The sequence below is a fragment of the Mobula birostris genome, chromosome 6 (assembly GCF_030028105.1).
Source record: "Mobula birostris isolate sMobBir1 chromosome 6, sMobBir1.hap1, whole genome shotgun sequence".
NCBI lineage: Eukaryota > Metazoa > Chordata > Chondrichthyes > Myliobatiformes > Myliobatidae > Mobula > Mobula birostris.
Genome location: NC_092375.1, coordinates 93,036,547 through 93,058,913, shown reverse-complemented (window position 1 = coordinate 93,058,913; position 22,367 = coordinate 93,036,547). Strand labels below are relative to the sequence as shown.

Below are 22,367 nucleotides of genomic sequence, written 5' to 3'. Positions count from 1 at the left end.
AGATATGTTGCCTACACAATCTTTCACAACTGCTGGGAGCAGCATAGTCTTTCCTAGATGCTTTCCAGCCAGAAACACAGAGGTTGGGACCAACATCTATTCGTCCTCTGTTGGGCAACAGTTCATGGTGCACAGCATGGAGACAGTTGTGGCATCAGTGAGTATCTTCCTTAATTTGCGTGCAGATGAATCTACTGCAGGGAATGTAGCAAAGTCATTTTGTGGAATGACTGAAACAGGCAAGCCAGTGTCCAATTTCATTTTAATTAATTTGCCGTTGACTTCTGGTGTAAGCCATATTGTTTTTCTCTTGTTGATCTTCACATTGTAAAACTCAAAGTTACCCGGTCCAGTGTCACTCTCATTATTACCAGATTTCTCATCAACAGCATGCAAATTCCTTCTCTTTTTGGAACTGCAACTTGACTTCTTAACCTTTTCTCTTCCCTGTGCAGTCCATTTATTTTTGTCTGACTGACATGTTCTTTGTATGTGTTCAACGTTGCTGCATTTTCTGCGAGTTTCATCTTTAAACCTGCATTGGCCTAGTGTATGTGAGCCCAGCCACAATGGTAACATAATTTGTTTGGTCAAGCAGGCCTCCGTCTAGGCATTGCAATCTTGTTTGTGCTCACTTTCATTCCTGACTGCAACTCATTTGCACCTCTTTCTGTTGTTTCCATGATAGTGATTTCAACTGGTCTTTTAAATGCATGGAGCGGAGATTGAGCACCTCTGCTCCACCTGCCAAAAGCCGAACTTCCCAGTGGCCTAACATTTCAATTCTGATTCCTATTCCCATTCTGACATGTCAGTCAATGGCTCCCCTTGTGGCAAGATGAGGACACCCTCAGAGTGAAGGAGAAACACCTTATATTTCATCAACCTGATGGAATGAATATTGATTTCTTCTTCTGGTAAAAGATTATTTCCCTCCCCCTCTTCTATTCCCCACTTTGTCTTCTTACCGCTTCTAATCTGCCTATCACCTCTCTCTTTGTCCCCTCCTCCTTCCCTTTCTCCTATGGTCCACTCTCCTTTCCTATCAGATTCCTTCATCTCCAGCCCTTTTTCTTTCCCACCCATCTGGCTTCACCTATCACTTTCTAGCCATCATCCTTCCCCTCACCTCACATTTCTATTTTGGCATTTTCCCGCTTCCTTTCCAGTCCTGATGTAGGGTCTCAGCCTGAAATGTTGACCGTTTATTCATTTCCATAGATGCTGCCTGACCTACTGAGTTCCTCTATCATTTTGTGTGTGTGTTGCTTTTAAATGTAGTTAGTTTTCAGTTAGGAGCTGTTTTTGAATGTTTTCTTGTAAGGTTCCACTAATCTCTCAGTGTATCACTAAGCCCATTACCAAACTGAAAATACTCAGATAATCTCTTCAACTCAGCCATGTACAGTGAAATGAATCCCCCTTCCTTTTGATTCCACTTATGAAGCATACAGCATTCTGCAATCAACAATGGTTTCAGTTCTAAATGTTCCTGCATTACTTTCATGATATTAGCAAAGCTCATTTTGGCTGGTTTGATTGGAGCAGTTAAACTTCAAAGCAAACTATATTCCTTTAAACCCAATGCACTTAGCAAAACTGGTACTTGTTTCTCATTGGCTATTGTTCAATAGGCTTCTATCTAATATATCCAGTTATCTGTAGTGTAATCAAACATGTCAATCTTTCCAATGTAGTCAGCCACTTCTGCCTTATTTTTATGATTATTATAACCAAGTACTCAGTGTTTATAAAACTGTGAATTCTTGCATTTCTGCCTTTTTTTTACTCAACTGTGTCTGTCTGTTCCCGAAGAAACAATATGCTGAGCTGATTTTTTACTCGACTGTTTCTCGTTGTGTTTTTTTTTTACTCAAACGTCTTGCTGTACCTCAACAGATAAGCAATTGTCTCAGGTTCATTTAAAACTTCCTCATTACCACTCTTATATTTTGTAACTCCAAAACATTAAACTAATTGAAAGGAAAAGTCAGAAGTCTGAAATGTGAGTCTAATTTCATTTTTACTTTAAGCGAGACGCACACGTATGATGTGGTAGCGTCATGATGAAGTATGCAATTCATGTATTTCGTACATATAACCAAAAGGAATTATTGAAAGATCAAAATCAAAGAATATATTTACAATATTACTGATATATTAAATACACAACAATTTGCCAATATGTATCTGCTTTACATTCACTGGAAACAGATGTTCAGGTTATAACCATGTTTCCTTTTGTGGCAGTTTATTGTACTAAAGTTTGCTGCCACACTTCCAATATTACAAAGGTGTCTATACTTTCAGAGTAAAGCGTTAGCTGAATATATTTTGGGTATGTCCAGTGGGTATGATCAGCAAGATGGCGCCAGCAACTAACGGCGAATGCCACGGACAAATCACAAAACTACTTCTTCTCTTTCTTCTTTAAATATACGTCTACTCCTAATCTATGTGTGATTTACATTTTAATAAAGTGTTTTAGCGATCTGATGCTTTTGCTGTCTCTGGGGAAAGTCGGTGTGATTGGGAACAGAGAGTGCAGCCTTATGGCAGAGAGCAAGCCCATGATTGGCTCCAATTCTCGCCCAACTCGCCGATTAAAGTGTTGAGCAAGATTGAGATCAATGAGGACGACAGCGGAAGGTGAGCAGTTTTTCAGTGCCATCTGCTTGCGTTTGATGGATCTCTCTCCCTCTCACTCGCTGATGCAGAGGAAGGACAGGAGTCTTGGGTTTGACTGGCGCAGTCTGTGGACTGGACTTGTTCTTAGAGGACTCTGCAGCTCATGTTATATGTGTTTCTGGTTTCTGGTTACTCCATTTTTATTGCTATTTTGTGCGATTTTGATGGGGATAGACTGGCTCTGCAGCCTGCACTCAATGAACAACACAGCGCTAAACTGAACTGAACTGAATGTTCCTCGACTGTTTCAAGGACTCGGCAGTTTGATGTTTATTATTCTGTGAGTTATTTAATCTTTTTTTTTTGCCTTTTGTGCAATTGGTCCTTTCTTGCATGTTGGGGTTTTGATGTTTTCTTTGAACGGGTTCCATGGCATCCCTTCGTTTCATGGCTATCTGTGGGAAGAGGAATCTCACACTTTGATAATAAATGTACTTTGAACTTTGCTTGTGAAAGACGCCAAACTGATGCAAGTATTTTCGTTTCACCTTCTGTCCTCTTTTTCTGTGTCTCCTCGCTCTGTCACTCAATTCTTCAATCTCTATCTGTCTGCCCCTCACTAACCCTCTCTTTTACACAAGGAAAACGTCTCTCACACTCTCCCTTTGCCTCATGCACTTTCTGCTTTTTGAAGGAAACACAGTGACACAGCTGGTAGGACTGTTTCCTCACAGTTTCAGAAATCTGGATCCGATTCCCACCTTGAGTGCTGTCTGCGTGGAGTTTGCATGTTCTTCCTGTGAGAGTAGGGGTTTCCCCGAAAACTCCCGTTTCCTCCCACGTCTCAAAGAGGTGCAGGTTAGAGGGTTGATTGGCCACTGTAATTTGCCCCCATCGTGCAATGAAAGATAGAATCTGGGGAGTTGATGAGATTATGGCAAGAATAAAATGGGGGATTAAAGTGGGATTTATGGAAATAGTGGTTGATGGTGCAGACTTGCATCAAGGGCCTAATTGCCTGATACCACGTGTTCACTCTGACACATTTTCTGCCTCTATCGCCTGCTGCTTTTGCTTTTGATTTGTCTCATACGTGCTGGTTCTCCTTCACATTTTCTATGTCTTTCTCAATCTCTCTTTCACTCCTCGCTCTCTCTCTCTCGCACACACACACACACACACACACACACACACACACACACACACACACACACACACACAGAGTCTTTTACACCTTTTTCTCTGCCCTGAAGGTCAGTGACAAGAGGACAAGAGAGACCAACAAATCTTGGCCATCGTAGTGAAGCTGTTTTGGTTATTTCTCTTTATGTGAAGTACCTCCGGAACTAACCTGCCATTGTGTCACCTTATTCCAGACAGTCTATGACTAACAATTCCTCTCATTTTCCTTCAGATCAAGCTCTTTCACCATCTGAAATACCTCAATCAGATCAATCCATAACTTCAGGGGGTGGGATGGGCTAGGAGCCAGGGCAGAGGCCAAAGGCATGAGGTTGGAAAGGACCAGGGTCAAGGGATATGCCCTAGGCTCAAGCTCGTCACCAGACCAAACAATCCACCTCAGGTCCACTCGGTCACCAATTTGGAAGGATGGAGGGGACAAGGTCTTGGAACAGCTGGTAGAAGAGTGGGGATTTGAGTGAGAAAGTGGAAATCCGCTGAACAGAGCCTTCGAAGTGGCTAGACCAAGCATCTCCCAGTTCTCTTGGACCAGAACTGGGGTTTGACAGTTTTATAGTGTAACAAGCAAACAACTTCACTACAGTGCTACAGTAGGTCAGATACACGATGTTTCTTTAAACTGTACATCTGAATTTTCAAAGGACCTCTTCTGAATTGATCTAGATGTCTCGGCCACACTACTCCTCAAAGCACAGAAACCCAACCCTAGGAATTTGCTTCTTCAAGCGACAGTGCACATCCCCGACCTGGAGGGAGGGATCTCCAGAAATGATTCTCCCCTTAGGTCGTTCGGCAAGCCTCCATTGGGACCCCAAACATTAAGCTCTACAAAGATGCCAGTCTCAATCATCTCCTCTTGCCATGGAATGGAGATGTTTCCTGTTGCAAACTCATCAAAAAACTCCTTGTCTGAATCTTCGAGGGTGACTCCTTTCACAGTAGAGAAGGTACCCACGTCTTGGATATCCTTTGCATACACTGTTCTGGAGTCAGGAATGAAAGGAGGTGGGAGTATACCTGGAGAGGAACATAGAAACACCCTTGTCATTTTAGAAAAATACTATCTTTTTGGCAGCCACTCTTGTGCTGTTGTGAGAAAGAGTTCCATTGTCATGCACTCATGGTCACTATGTTAGGCACATCTAAACGTTGGTGCAAATATCTAATCAGCAAATCATGTGGCAGAAACTCAACGCATAACAGCATGCAGACATGGTCAAGGGGCTCAGTTGTTGTTCAGACCAAACATCAGAATGTGGAAGAAATGTGGAATGGTGCTAGATGGGGTAGTTTGAGTAGCTAAAACACCGCTGATCATCTGGGATTTTCAAGCACAACAGTCTCTCAATTTTACAGAGAATGGTGCAAGAAACATGAAAAAAATCCAATGAGCAGTAGTTCTGTCGGGAAAAAATGCCTTGTTTATGAGAAAAGTGGGAGGAGAACGGCCAGACTGGCTCAAGCTGGCAGGAAGGCAACAGTAACTCAAATAATCACACATTACAACAGTGGTGTACAGATCACCATCTCTGAACACACAACACATTGAAGTGGGTGGGCTGCAGCAGCAGAAGACCTCCAACATACACTTAATGGCCACTTTATTAGGTACAGGAGGTCACTGAATGTCGTGCCAATTTTTCGATCCAATTTTGATTCTGTCTCCCACATATTACAACCAGGGATGACCAAGAGAGCAAGGGCCTTTCGCCAATGTCTGAACCCACTGCTCCTGCTTTTGACAACCTCACCAAAGGAAACAATGTTACTCACTCAGGAAGGTCATTTGGGTTCACTCCAAAAAAATACCTGTGTGAGTTGCTCTCAGACATTTTACAGAGATAGAACAGAGAATATAGTCATGGAACACAGCATAGTACAACACAGGAACAGACCTTTTGCCCTACAATGTTACACTGAACTAATCAAGCTAATGGTGCCTAATTAAACAACTCCCTTCTGGATGCACATGGTCCATATCCCTCCATTCTCTGCCAAATCATGTATAAGAGCCTCATAAATGCCTGGATTGTATTTGCTTCTCTCATTGCCCCTGCAGGAAAGTCCAGGCACCCACCATACTTTGTGTAAAATACTTGCCTGACACATTTCCTATGAACGTCCCCCTCCCACTTTAAATGCATGCCCTCTACTATTTAACAGTTTAGCTCTGGGATATAGATACTGACTGTCACTCTATCCAAATCTCTCATCACTTTCTAAACTTCTAACAGGTGGCCCTCCCAACCTCTGCGCTTCCAAGAAAACTACCCAAGTTTGTCCATCTTGTCTTTATAGGAATATGCTGTCTAATGCAAGAAACAACCTGATAATCTCCTCCCCTGCTCCTCGAAGGCCTCTGTATACTTCCTAAAACGGGGTGACCAGACTGAATGAAATACTCCAGATGCAGCCTAACCAGACTTCCATGAAGCTACAACATAATACCTCAACTCTTGAACTTAACGTCTTGACTGATAGATACTGAAAAATGATTTTTTTTCATTCCTTTCCAGAAAAGTTTACATTTTTGTATCAGTGAACAGATACAAAGTTACAAACCTTATTTTCTGTTTACTGTGGAGATGAAATGTCATATTTCTAAGTTGGCTGATGATAACAAACTAGTTTGAATGCTGAGTACAAGGAGTGCGTAAAGAAGACTTGAATATGGAGACTTGGACAGTTGAGTGAGTTGGTGAGGACCTGGCAGATAGAATATGGTGTGGAAAATATGAAGTTATCCATACTGGTATACATAACAGAAACGTGGAGCATCTGTTCAATGGTGAGAGATCGGGGAGTGCTAATGTTCATAAACTGAAGTAATCCTTAAGAGGCTCAGAGAAAATAAACTGCAGATGTTGAAAGCACACATTGCCCACAGAGACCAAGGATTCTACAAGGTCTGTTAGATGTGTGTGTAGACAAGTCACTGAAGGAAAGGAGAAGATGGGGAGGACAAATGTAATGTTAACCTTCAGGACAAGAGGGTTTGAATACAGAAGGAAGGTATTGTATGGGGCACTGGTGAGATCATACAGAGTATTGTGCACAGGTCTGGTCTCCTTCCATGTCGTAGAGAGAGGGCAGCAAGGGTTCAGTGGATGGGTTCTAGCGACTGTAGATCTCCCACAGAAAAGATCAAGTAGATTGAGAGAGTATTTTCTACAATCTCGAGGGATGAAAGGAGATCTCATAGAAACTTAGAAAACTTATAAAGGGCTTGAGACTTTAGATAATGTTTTCCCAGCCTGAGGAACCTAGGACCAGAGGACATTATTTGAGAACAGTGGGTCATTTCAAACAGAGATGAGGAAAATTTATTCTCTTAGGGACTTCTGAACCTGTTCAATTTGCTACCCCTTCAGTCATTGTGTTCATTCAAAAGAGACATTAATAGATCTCTGCAAATGTATGGAATATGATATGGGATCTTTCTGGAAAATACTTTCAAGGTAGAAGATCAACAGTGATTTTAATGATAGACGAAGCAGGCCAGAAAGGGTCCTGCTCCTGTTTCTAATGTTCTTATTTGAAAATAATTAATTTATAAAGATCTTTTAATGATATTGAGAATACAGGAAAGAATATTGGCACCAGGAGGTGAATGTTCTCCTGAGCTTTAACTTCTCATAGAATGGTAGAACTTTATGGCACTAGTAGGTACACCTGTTCACCTGTACATTAATACAAATATCTAATCAGTCAATCATGTGGCAGCAACTCAGTGCATAAAAGCATGCAGGCATGGTCAAGAGGTTAAGTTGTTGTTTAGACCAAACACCAGAATTGGGAACAAATGTGATCTCAGTGACTTTGACTATGGAATGATTGTTGGTGCCAGACGGGGTGGTTTGAGTATCTCAGAAACTGCTGACCTGCTGGGATTTTCAAGCTCAACAGTCTCTAAAGGCTACAGAGATAGGTGTGAAAACCAAAAAAAAACATCCAGTGAGCGGCAGTTGTGTGCTGAAAATGCCTTGGTAGTAACAGTGGTCAGACTGGTTCAGTTACAACATGTTACAATGGTGGTGTGTGGAAGAGCTCTTCTGAATGCACAGCATGCCAAACCTTGCAGTGGGTGAACTATAGCAGCAGAAGGGCACAGCGGATTCCACTCCTTGACCGAATAAAGTGGCCACCACACAACGTACACACCCAGTCATGCCCACGAGCACATACCGTACATGCAGACAGATGTACACACATGACTGAAGCCTGCGGTCACTCTTTGGCCAGAAGCACACATGCATTTTGCACACAGGTGAACAGCCAAACAGTGAGCAGACACAGAGTCCGGTGCTCGTACCCCTCACAATGAACCTGATGGGGCAGCCAGTGGTCCTGCACTCATTTCAGATCGGACAGAGATCCTCCTGCCATTCCAGCCCAACACTGCAGGAAACCATTTGCAAGAACACTCAAACACCAGCAAATCTGCAGATGCTGGAAATTCAAGCAACACACACAAAATGCTGGTGGAATGCAGCAGGCCAGGCAGCATCTATGGAAGATGTTTTAGGCCGAGACTGTTTTCGATAGAAGCATTTCTTGTGTGTAGCAAGAACACTCCCTGCACAGAGCAACTATTACAGAAAAAAAAAATTCAAAAGAAAATTATCACAAAGCATATTCCAAAGAAATCTTTAAAAGAACAATTAAAGAAGAAACACAATAAACATGTATAGCCGACTTCTATTCCACGTGTTGTCTGACCCTAGCTGTGACAAACACCTTTGTCATTGTACTTGTGTTCCCATCATTCTTGTGCACATGATAATAAGCTTGACTTGCACTCTGTGAGACACAGAAAGTAGTCTTTTGACTCACAGACATAAATATCTATCCCTCTACAATGAAGCTAACACTTCCACTAATTCAGTAATATCAGAAAAGAGAAGCAAATTTTGGTTGTGTGACGGGGTCCGGAATTACCCCTATGAACTGTGCTTTTGAAAAGAGAGAGAGGGGGGTATTTAACACCATCATCTTGTTTTGAAAAGGGAGAGAGAAAGAAAGAGAGAGAGAGAGAGAGAGAGAGATAGAGAGAGAGTGAGAGAGAGAGACGAAGACTAACTTTTGGATTTCTGCTGAGCTGGAGAAAGAGGGCACTGAGCAGCTCATAAGTCGCTATGGTGACCGAGGGCAGCATTATTTGATGGACAATGGATGTTATAGTTTCTCTGGAGTGTGTTTATACTTCCCAAGGACTACTAGTGCAGACAGAGATGGGAGAGTTACTTGAATGACAGTTGGTACTCAGTACGGTGAGATAAATAGGAGGCCAGATGATAGACCTCTGGCACATGTTTTTGGACACTGAGTGAGCTTTGTTGTGCCCACAGAAAAAGCGGGTTTTTGGAGGATTGATCAGGCGGATCGATCAGTGGCTCTTGCAGTGAGAAAAGGTATTGACTGGTGGGGAATTGTCTATGTGTCTAACCTTCCCTGGGTTGATGATTCCACCACAGAGGAACAGTCCCCTTTGTTGAAGTCCCAGTCAGTGACTTCTACAGGATTTCGGAGGACAACGGGAAGATTGACGGCTTCAGCTTACCTGAAGACTTAAATCTCTCTCTCTCTCTCCATCATTACTCAACTCAGTACCACAAACTGAACTGAACTTTACTCATTGTTATAAGACTATCTATTTACCCCTAGACAGGAAGAAGGTTGGTTTTCCTATATATTCCACACTTACTTATATATAATCACTGCTAACCTGTTTGATTTATCTGCATTTAAATTACTGTATTGCGTAGTTACTGATAAATAATATTAGTTAATAGTAGTAGTCTGGACACGTGGCCAAGTGGTTAAGGCATTGGACTAGCTACCTGAAGGTCGTGAGTTCGAGCCCCAGCCAAGGGAATGTGTTGTGTCCTTGAGCAAGACACTTAATCACACATTGCTCTGTGATGACACTGGTGCCAAGCTGTACGGGTCCTAATGCCCTTCCCTTGGACAACATTGGTGTCGTGGAGGGGGGAAGACTTGCAGCATGAGCAACTGCTGGTCTTCCATACAACCTTGCCCAGGCCTGCGCCCTGGAGAGTGAAGACTTTCCAGGCGCAGATCCATGGTCTCGCAAGACTAACGGATGTCTTAGTTAATAGTAATACTGGACTCCAAAGTGTTTTCTATTTCTGCTGATTCTTTAACCCGTCACGGGGTATGCGACAGTTGTAACAATGAAACTGTCAAATGGTCAAAGGTTCTGCAAGCCTTAACCTTACCAAGGCTCCAGGCTCGAACGTGAAGGTCTGTGCTGTAAAGCCGTGGATTCACACAGCATGCAAGCAGCCCGTCCGGCCAAACCAGTCCATACCGACCGAGATTCCATTCCTAGTTAGTCCATGTTTGGCCCATTTCCCTTTCTTTCCTCTCCATGAATCTATCCAAGTATCCTTGTAAATATTGTTATTGTACTTGGTTCAACCCCTTCTGGTAGCTCATTTCATATACAGACCACCCCCGGGTGAAAAAGCTGCCCCTCACACTCGTATTAAATCTCTCCCCTCTGGTTCTTGATTCCCTGACTCTGGCAAAAAGAGTGCAGAAACACCATTCCTATGCACCTCAGAGTTTCAAATACCTCTGTAAGAGAACCCTTCGGTCTCCTACTCTGCAATAGGAATATTAACTTAACTGCTCAACTTCTCGGCATAGCTCAATCCTTTGAGTCTTGACAAAATCCTTGTAACTCCTGCACTCTTTCCAGTTTAACAGCATCTTACTTATAGCAGAGAGGCTATAATATTCCAAACACAGCCTCAACTATCGCTTGTACAACTGCAACATACAGCCTCTGTGACCAAAGTTTATCCAGGAGCAATAGGGAGACCAGTAAATAGCAGTAACATCCACATCACACAAGCAATTTCCTTTTAATAATGTAGGTTCTTTCAAAAATATAAATCAGACTTAACTTGCATTTTTAAAAAGTCTATTTTTATACTTTACCAGCTTCAAGCTTTCTCCAGTTAATATCCTTGAAAAAGCCATGAGCCTTTAATTCATCACAGCAGTCGTTCCTGAACCCAACACGTTTCTCGGGATCTTTTTCCAGCAGAGCCTCACAGAACAGCTTGCAGGATTCGCTGAACTTCTCGGAGTAGGTGACCGGGTCGTTGAGAATCCGTCGCTTCAGCTCTTTGTTCTCAACCTGGTGGCAGAAGTGGGCAAACAGTCAGTGTTGAGTCTCTGAAGAGGAATCCCAGATAGAGGTGGAACAGGCGGTGGGAGGGGTATTCAGCCTATACTGCAGTGCTGGCCCTTTTTAGAGCAATATTATAGAGGGCTTCTTCCTCCAAGGAAGAAACCCCTGGTTACAGCACTTAAAGTCAGTAATTCACACATCAAAGAAACAGACCCTTCAGCCATTGAACCCGTAACACCATTTCAATTTTACTCCAATCCTAATTTTCCCCACACACCCATCAACCGCCCCCCCCCCCCAGTTCCCACCACTCAGCCACACACTACAGGCAACGACAGGGGCCAGTCTTCACGTTAGGGTGTGGAAAGAAGCTGAACTGCACTGGGGAACAGACATGGTCAGAGGGAGAGTGTGCAGGCTCCATACAGTCAGTGCTGGGGTGAGGATGTGTGGCACTAGCTCTGCCAGCCACACTGATTCTGCCACTCCTTGTTAATTCCCTCAAAAATATTCACTATTTTAGGCATATCAGAATCTGTTTTAAGGGAAGTAACCCCTGCCTCCCCACCACCCCCTCAAAACTGAAGGCACTCGTCACTGATATATTCTGACAAGTCATGTCTGCCTCCCCAGAGTCTAAGCCCCTTGGTAATGACGTACTGCTCAGAACTATACACAGCATCCAGTGCAACCATGGGCACGATGTGACACTCCAGCTCAACTTGCTTCATATCATCCCTAATATCTTCAAAGACTTACCAATCATAGTTCTCAGTTCTCTGTTCCTGCTCCCATCATAAACCAAAGCCACTTTGTTAACAACCACAAGTCTGCCTGTCTTCTCCCCACACCCATCAAGTTTAATTCAGTCAGCCATTCTCAAATACCCATGAATACAGTCAAACAAGACAGTGTTCCTCCAAAACCCAGCACCAACAGTCATGCACAACACAAGGCACATAAAACACATATATGACAGCAGTAAAATACAGGCATACAAAACCCTGAGTCTGTGAATGTTGCCGGAATCTGCAATCAGTTTGTCTTCTACCTGCCAACCACTGGAGGGCAGCACAGTTCACTCCTCTGAACTACAGTGGAGCGACCCGAATCCAATTGAAGTAGCAGTGGTTGAAGAATGCTTGTCTAACCTCACCCAATAAATGATCACTATTACAGAGTACAGTATCTGCACCATTGGATTAGTTATCCAGTTCCTCCAGAATATCTGGAGAAGATGAGTACTTACTCTGTGGATAGAGATCAGAGATAGTCTGTGTGTCTGTTCCTCATGCAAAAAAAGGAGCCCTACCCCCCACCACCTTTATAGGGCCTCTGCCCCTTCCATCTTTAGTCCTGACGAAGGGTTCCGGCCCGAAACGTTGACTCATCGTTTCCACGGATGCTGCCCGACCTGCTGAGTTCCCCCAGCGTGTTGTGAGTGTAAGATTGTAAGGAGGTGGACTCAGGTTGTTAACGAGGCACTGCAGGAATGCTTTGAGAGGACAGACTGGGATGTGTTATGTGAGCCACACAGGGAGGACATTAACCAAATGACTGACTGTATCACAGACAATGTCAAATTCTGTGAGAACACCATCTTGCCAGCCAGAACTGTACACTGCTTCCCAACAACAAGCCCTGGATCATCAGTGACCTGGAAGAACTTTTGAATATGAAGAAGAAAATTTTCAGGTCTGGAGAAAGACAAGTACTGAGGCGAGTACAGAGTGAACTGAGGGTAGGGCTGGGGGAGTACAAAGACTCCTACAGGAAGCTAGAGTACAAGCTCCAGCAGAAGAGCATAAAGGACGTGTGGTCGGGCATGAAGCAGATCACTGGCTTCAAGGTTAAGGAAAGGAAGATCGGGGACTGCCTGGATAGGCCCAATAAAATGAACTTGTTTTTCAACAGGTTCAGCATGGGACTTTCTGCTGTCCCCTCCCCCACTTGCCCAAACCACCCACCCCCCCGCCCCCGAAGGCTTCTCCCTCCACCCCTCTCTCCCCTCTGGTGAGTGCTTCGGTTCCGAGCTCCCCAGCTTTTGAGTTTCCTGTCTCCATGGGGATAACCATCTTCCCCCGCCTGACTGTGACTGCGGGTCAGGATGAGAGATATTGGAGAGACTACATCAAGGTAAGGCTGCTAGACTGGACGGTATCAGCCCCAGGGTACTGAAGGCCCATGCGAGCCAGCTGTCTGGTAGTTTGCCAGTAACTTTACAATCTGAGTCTGAGTCAGGAAAAGATACCGGTGCCATGGAAGTCTTCCTGCTTGGTTCCTGTACCCAAGAAGGTGACTCCATCTGACATCATCTGACTACAGAGCAATTGTCCTCACATCTCTTGTGTGAAAGTGCTGGAGAGGCTGCTGCAGACTTACCTTGGACCACAGGTGAGATCTTCATTGGACCCTCTACAGTTTGCCTACCAACCTCATGTGGGAGTGGAAGATGCCATCATCTACCTGTCGAAGAGAGCTCACTCCCGCCTGGATGATGCTGGTGGCACTGTGAGAATCACATTTTTTGATTTCTATAGTGACTTCAGTACAATTCAGCCACTTCTGAGCGAGAAGCTGCAAAAGATGGGCGTAGACCAATCCACTATCTGCTGGATTACTGACGACCTGACAGATAGACCCCAGTTTGCATGGCTGGGTAGTTCTCTGTCTGAGGTGGTGGTGAGTGGAACTGGAGCCCCACAAGGAACTGTCCTGTTTCCGTTTCTGTTCACACTGTACACCTCAGACTTTCAGTACAAATCTGAGTCCTGTCAATTGCAGAAGTTCTCTGATGTCTCTGTGGTGGTTGGGTGTATCAGAGGTGGGCAGGAGTAAGTACAGAGGAAAGATGGACAAGTTTGTGGAGCAGTATGTGAGGAATTACCTGCTCCTGAATGTGGCCAAACCTAGGAAGATGGTGATTGATTTTAAGAGGAAGAGGACTGTCAGGAGTCCTGTATATATTCTGGGAGAAGGAGTGGCAGTGGTGGAGGCATACAGATGCTTGGGTGTTCACCTCAACAACTGACTTGACTGGAAAACCAACACCAAGGCTTTTACAAGAAGGGGATGGGCAGATTCTATTTTCTAAGGAAGCTGAGCTCCTTCAATATGTGCAGCACGATGTTAAAAATCTTTTACCGGTCTGTTGTAGCGAGTGCAGTCTTCTTTGCTTCTTTATGTTGCGGGAGCAGCGTCGCTGCTGGTGATGCAACAGATTAAATAAACTCATCAAGAAGGCTGGATCCATCCTGGGCTACAACCCAGACTCTTTTGAGTTAGTGGTGGAGAGGAGGTCACTAAACAAACTGTTATCTGTTATGGACAATCTGGCTCATCCTCTCCATAAGCTACTGAATAAGCAGCAGAGCACCTTTTCAAACAGATATTCAGCTCCGCCGTCACAAAGATCATTACAGAAAATCTTCCCTATTGAATGCAATAAGCATATACAACAGGTTCATCTCTGTGCGACAGGAGAACACACATCATAGTACAATAGTCTCTGTTGTATTACTTCGTACGTTATTATCGCACAGTATTCTGTATTTTATTATTAGGTAATATTATTATATTAATTATTATTTATTATTATTATTGCTCAGAGTGTTTTTAATCGTTGCTGCTGTAATGAAATAATTTCCCACAGGATCACTAAAGCACATTATTATTATGATGATTATTATTAATGTGACAATATCCAATCATTAAATGCAGAAATCCAAAGAAGCCCTATTACATACAAATTATTGTTTGTGATATATAATAATGCCTTGGCATATATATTCAGGGCATCTGCAGAAAGTCTGGAAAGTCGTTGATGATTAAGAAGGACGCTCCATCTCTGTGCATGACCAAGCCGATTACAGCTGGAGCTGGGTCCTGTAATCTCAAACCTGAGCTCCCGTGTCCTGCTGACTGTACACCTGATTAACATTGAATACACAGATTTATGAACGAGTAAGTCAAGAGCGTCTCCTTACGTGTTCACCCCGGTATCGGAATGGGCCCTTGGCTGCTATCATCTCATACAGAGTGACTCCCAGTGTGAAGTAGTCCACTGAGTAATCATACTCCACTCCTCCAAGCAGTTCTGGGGCCATAAAACCTGGAAACAGAGAAAAGCCCAAAATTCAAACCCCAGGTCAAAGTAGAGAACAGAGACACCTCATGAACACACGTATGCACAAACACAAATGCACACACACATACAAACTATACAAATACACACAAAAACATACATGCACACATGTGCTTACATGTATCTTGAATTTCAAGTTGAATTATCATTCAAACGTGCATGAATATAGCCAATACAGCCAGTGTTCCTCTGGGGCCAAGGTGCAAAACACATTCCCAACAGTCACGCAACCCACTATACATAGCACATATAGTTACAATTGCAGAAAAAGCACACAATCCCAAAGCAAAAAATAATACAGCTCGGCCCTGAGTGGCATGACTATAGATTGATGGTAAATTGTCCAAATTGTCTCTCTTCCACTAAAGAGAACACTGGAAAGCAGCACCGAGCAGACCTGAGCGAACACTGGAGAGCAGCACCGAGCAGACCTGAGCGAACACTGGAGAGCAGCGCCTCATGAACACCAGAAGGCAGCATGAGCAAACATCAGTAAACACAAAATAATCTGCAGATGCTGGGGTCAAAGCAACACTCACAACACACTGGAGGAACTCAGCAGGTCGGGCAGCATCCGTGGAAAAGATCGGTCGATGTTTCGGGCCAGAACCCTTCGTCAGGACTGTAGGGGGAAGGGACAGAGGCCCTATAAAGAAGGTGGGGGGAGGGTGGGAAGGAGAAGGCTGGTAGGTTCCAGGTGAAAAACCAGTAAGGGGAAAGATAAAGGGGTGGGGGATGGGAAGCAGGGAGGGGATAGGCAGGAAAGGTGAAGAAGGAATAGGGGAAAACACAATGGGTAGTAGAAGGAGGCGGAACCATGAGGGAGGTGATAGGCAGCTGGGGGAGGGGACAGAGTGAAATAGGGATAGGGGAAGGGAGGGGGAGGGAATTACCAGAAGTTGGAGAATTCTATGTTCATACCAAGGGGCTGGAGACTACCCAGACAGTATATGAGGTGTTGCTCCTCCAACCTGAGTTTAGCCTCATCATGGCAGTAGAGGAGGCCATGTATGGACATATCCGAATGGGAATGGGAAGCAGAGTTAAAGTGGGTGGCTACCAGGAGATCCTGTCTGTTGTGGTGGACGGAGTGGAGGTGCTCGACGAAGCGTTCCCCTAATCTGCGTCGGGTTTCACAGATGCAGAGGAGGCCGCACCGGGAGCACCGGATGCAATAGATGATCCCAACAGACTCACAAGTGAAGTGTTGCCTCACCTGGAAGTACTGTTTGGGGCCCTGAATGGTGGCGAGAGAGGAGGTGTAGGGACAGGTGTAGCACTTACGCTTACAGGGATAAGTGCCGGGTGGGAAATCCGTGGGGAGGGACGTGTGAACCAGGGAGTCGCGGAGGGACCAATCCCGGCAGAAAGCGGACAGGGATGGAGAGGGAAAGATGTGCTCAGTGGTGGGGTCCTGTTGAAGGTGGCGGAAGTGTGGAGGATAATGTGCTGGATCCGGAGGCTGGTGGGGTGGTAGGTGAGGACAAGGGGAAGTCTGTCCTTGTTGTGGTGGCGGGAGGATGGGGTGAGGGCCAAAGTCCGGGAAATGGAGGAGATGCAGGTAAGGGCATCATTGATGTCAGCAGAAGGGAAACCACGATCCTGAAAGAAAGAGGACATTTGAGATGTCCTGGAACGGAAAACCTCATCCTGGGAGCAGACGCGGCAGAGACAGAGGAACTGGGAATAGGGAATGGCATTTTTGCATGTGGCAGGGTGGGAAGAGGTATAGTCGAGGTAGTTATGAGAGTCAGTGGGCTTGTAGAAGATGTCAGTGGACAGTCTGTCTCCAGAGATGGAGACCGAGAGATCGAGAAAGGGGAGGGAAGTGTCCGAGAAGTGTCTCATTTCACTTGTGAGTCTGTTGGGGTCATCTATTGCATCCGGTGCTCCCGGTGCAGCCTCCTCTACATCGGTGAAACCCGACGCAGATTGGGGGACCGCTTCGTCGAGCACCTCCACCACAACAGACAGGATCTCCCAGTAGCCATCAACTTCAACTCTGCTTCCCACTCCCATTCAGATATGTCCATACATGGCCTCCTCTACTGCCATGATGAGGCTAAACTCAGGTTGGAGGAGCAACACCTCATATACCATCTAGGTAGTCTCCAGCCCCTTGGTATGAACATTGAATTCTCCAACTTCCGGTAATTCCCTCCCCCTCCCTTCCTCTATCCCTATTTCACTCTGTCCCCTCCCCCAGCTGCCTATCACCTCCCTCATGGTTCCGCCTCCTTCTACTACCCATTGTGTTTTCCCCCATTCCTTCTTCACCTTTCCTGCCTATCCCCTCCCTGCCTCCCCACCCCCTCCACTTTATCTTTCCCCTTACTGGTTTTTCACCTGGAACCTACCAGCCTTCTCCTTCCCACCCTCCCCCCACCTTCTTTATTGGGCCTCTGCCCCTTCCCCCTACAGTCCTGACGAAGGGTTCTGGCCCGAAACATCGACCGATCTTTTCCACGGATGCTGCCCGACCTGCTGAGTTCCTCCAGCGTGTTGTGAGTGTTACTGAGCAAACATCAGAGGCAACACCGAGCGGACACCAGAGGGCACCACTGAGCGAACAGCGGCGGGCAGACCTGATCAAACACCGGAGGGCAGACCTGAGCGAACACCGGAGGGCAGACCTGATCAAACACTGGAGGGCAGACCTGAGCGAACACCAGATGGCACCACCGAGTGAACACCAGATGGCACCACCGAGTGAACACCAGAGGGCAGACCTGATCAAACACCGGAGGGCAGATCTGAGCGAACACCAGAGGGCAGACCTGAGCGAACACTGGAAGGCAGACCTGAGCGAACACTGGAGGGCAGACCTGATCAAACACTGGAGGGCACCACCGAGCGAACACTGGAGGGCAGACCTGAGCGAACACCAGAGGGCAGATCTGAGCGAACACTGGAGGGCAGACCTGAGCGAACACTGGAGGGCACCACCGAGTGAACACTGGAGGGCAGACCTGAGCGAACACCAGAGGGCAGACCTGAGCGAACACCGGAGGGCAGACCTGAGCGAACACCGGAGGTCAGACCTGAGCGAACACCGGAGGGCACCACCGAGCGAACACCAGAGGGCAGACCTGAGCGAACACCAGAGGGCAGACCTGAGCGAACACCGGAGGGCACCACCGAGTGAACACTGGAGGGCAGACCTGAGCGAACACCAGAGGGCAGACCTGAGCGAACACCGGAGGGCAGACCTGAGCGAACACCGGAGGTCAGACCTAAGCGAACACCGGAGGGCAGACCTGAGCGAACACCGGAGGGCACCACCGAGCGAACACTAGAGGGCAGACCTGAGTGAACACCAGAGGGCAGACCTGAGTGAACACCGGAGGGCAGACCTGAGTGAACACCGGAGGGCAGACCTGAGCGAACACCAGAGGGCAGACCTGAGCGAACACTGGAGGGCACCACCGAGCGAAAACCGGAGGGCACCACTGAGCGAACACTGGAGGGCACAACCGAGCGAACACCGGAGGGCAGACCTGAGTGAACACCGGAGGGCACCACCGAGCGAACACCGGAGGGCACCACCGAGCGAACACCAGAGGGCAGACCTGAGTGAACACCGGAGGGCAGACCTGAGTGAACACCGGAGGGCAGACCTGAGTGAACACCGGAGGGCAGACCTGAGCGAACACCGGAGGGCAGACCTGAGCGAACACCGGAGGGCAGACCTGAGCGAACACCGGAGGGCAGACCTGAGCGAACACTGGAGGGCAGACCTGAGCGAACACCGGAGGGCAGACCTGAGCGAACACTGGAGGGCACAACCGAGCGAACACCAGAGGGCAGACCTGAGCGAACACCGGAGGGCAGACCTGAGTGAATACCAGCGGGCAGACCTGAGCGAACATCAGCGGGCAGACCTGAGAGAACACTGGAGAGCAGCAGCAAAGGGATGGGGCAGCCTTCAAACCAGTGCAAATTCCATCCCAACTACAGAGGTCTCTGCTCTCTGCCACACCACCTCTGGCATTTCTTCCCCTGGCCGAATGCAACACAGCTCCCCCAGCGTTGGTCTCAAAGTTCACAGTGACCTTATTATCAAAGTACATATACGTCGCCATAGACAATCATTAGATTCATTTTCTTATGGGCATACTCAATAAATCCAGTAAGCATAATAAAATCAATGAAAGACTGAACTAACAGGCTGACAACCAGAGTGCAAAAGACAACAAGCTGTGCGAATACAAAAAGAAATGATAATAAAAATCAGGAACGTGGAGTGCAGAATCCTTGAAACTGACTCCACAGGTTGTGGAAACAGTTCAGCACTGGGGCGAGTGAAATTGAGTGAAGTTATCTTCTCTGGTTTAGGAGCCTGATGGTTGAGGGGTAATAACTGTTCCTGAACCTGGTGGTGTGGGATGGCAGCAGCGAAAGGGAGTATGTCCTGGGTGGTGGGGGATTGTACTTGTGCATGTAGATGCACATTCCTGCACAAGTACACACATACACACATATGTACACTTGAACACTTTGATACCTAAAATGTGTATGTATACACATACTACATATACACATGCAAAAGTGCATACATGCACACACACATGCACACACACATGCACACACACATGCACACGCACATGCACACACACACGCACACGCACACCCACACGCACATGCACACACACGCACACGCACACACGCATACACGCACATGCACACACACACGCGCACATACACACACACGCACACGCACACACACATACACGCACATGCACACACACACGCACACGCACACAGAAGCGTGCACACACACACTCGTGCACACACACACATACACGCACACACACACGCGCACACATGCACACACACACACGCACACGCACACACACACGCGCGCACATGCACACACACACGCGCACACACACACACGCACACATACACACACACACGCACACACACGCACACACACACGCACAGACTCACACACACGCATACACGCGCGCACACACACACACATGCATACGCACACACACGCACATGCGCACACACACACGCGCACACGCACACACACACGTGCACACACACACTCGCGCACACACACACATACACGCACCACACACGCGCAGATGCACACAGACATGCACACGCACACACACGTGCGTGCACATGCACACACACACATGCACACACACACGCACATGCACACACACACGCATACACACGCACGCGCACACACACACTCACAGACACACACACACGCATACACGCGCGCACACACACACACATGCACACGCACACACACGCACATGCGCACACACACACGCGCACACGCACACACACACGCATACACACACATGCACACGCGCACATACACACACGCACACGCACGCACACATACACGCACATGCACACACACACGCACACACACACGCACACGCACACAGAAGCGTGCACACACACACTCGTGCACACACACACATACACGCACACACACACGCGCGCACATGCACACACACACGCACACGCACACACACACGCGCGCACATGCACACACACGCGCACACACACACACGCACACATACACACACACACACGCACACACACGCACACACACGCACTCATACACACGCACACACACACGCGCACAGACTCACACACACGCATACACGCGTGCACACACACACATGCATACGCACACACACGCACATGCGCACACACACGCGCACACGCACACACACGCGTGCACACACACACTCGCGTACACACACACATACACGCACCACACACGCGCAGATGCACACACACATGCACACGCACACACACGTGCGTGCACATGCACACACACACGCACACGCACACACACACGCATACACACACGTGCACACACACACACGCACACGCACACACACACGCATACACACGCACGCGCACACACACACGCACAGACACACACACACGCATACACGCGCGCACACACACACACATGCACACGCACACACATGCACATGCGCACACACACACGCGCACACGCACACACACACGCATACACACACATGCACACACACACATACACACACATACACACACACGTGCGCGACACACACACGCGCACACACACACGCATACACGCACACACACACGCGCACATGCACACACACACGCACACACACGCGCGCGCACACACACATGCATACACACACATGCACACACACACGCGCGCACACGCACACACACACGCTACACACACATGCACACACACACATACACACACCCACGCACACACACACGCACACACACACGCATACACACACACATGCGCACATGCACACACACAAACACACACACACACACACACGCTCACATGCGCACACACACACACGCACACGCACAGACACACGCACAGACACACACATATACGCGCACACACACACATGCACACGTACATGCGCGCACACACACGCGCACACGCACACACACACGCATACACACACATGCACACACACATACACACGTGCGCGACACACACACGCGCACACACACACGTGCACATGCACACACACGCACACGCACACGCACACACACACGCGCGCACACACACATGCATACACACACATGCACACACACACACGCGCGCACACGCACACACACACACACGCGCGCACACGCTCACACACACACGCTACACACACATGCACACACACACATACACACACCCACGCACACACACGCGCACACACACACGCATACACACACATGCGCACATGCACACACACACACGCACACGCACACGCACACACACACGCGCGCTCACATGTGCACACACACACACACGCACACGCACACGCACAGACACACACATACACGTGCGCACACACACACATGCACTCGCACATGCGCGCACACACACATACACACGTGCGCGACACACACACGCGCACATGCACACACACGCACACGCACACGCACACACACACGCATACACACACATGCATACACACACATACACACACCCACGCACACACACGCGCACACACACGCATAGACACACATGCGCACATGCACACACACACACGCACATGCACACGCACACACACACACGCGCGCACATGCACACACACACACACACATACGCGCGCACACACACCCGCATACACGCACATGCACACACGCACACGCCGACACGCGCGCGCACGCACACACATGCACACGCACACACACGCACATGCGCACACACACACACGCGCACACGCACACACACACACG

At 47.5% G+C, this 22,367-nt stretch overlaps 1 protein-coding gene across 1 annotated transcript in view; it reads right to left on the bottom strand.

The window, feature by feature from the left end:
- Positions 1-4,552: 4,552 nt before the first annotated feature.
- grk1a (G protein-coupled receptor kinase 1 a) overlaps positions 4,553-22,367 on the bottom strand; it is a 61,154-nt gene continuing 43,339 nt past the window's right edge. The window contains exons 5-7 of the mRNA XM_072262347.1: positions 14,980-15,104; positions 10,798-10,999; positions 4,553-4,848 (exon numbers count right to left, since the gene is read on the bottom strand). Of these exons, the coding sequence (XP_072118448.1) occupies positions 4,553-4,848; positions 10,798-10,999; positions 14,980-15,104 (623 nt within the window). The remainder of the gene's footprint in view (positions 4,849-10,797; positions 11,000-14,979; positions 15,105-22,367) is intronic.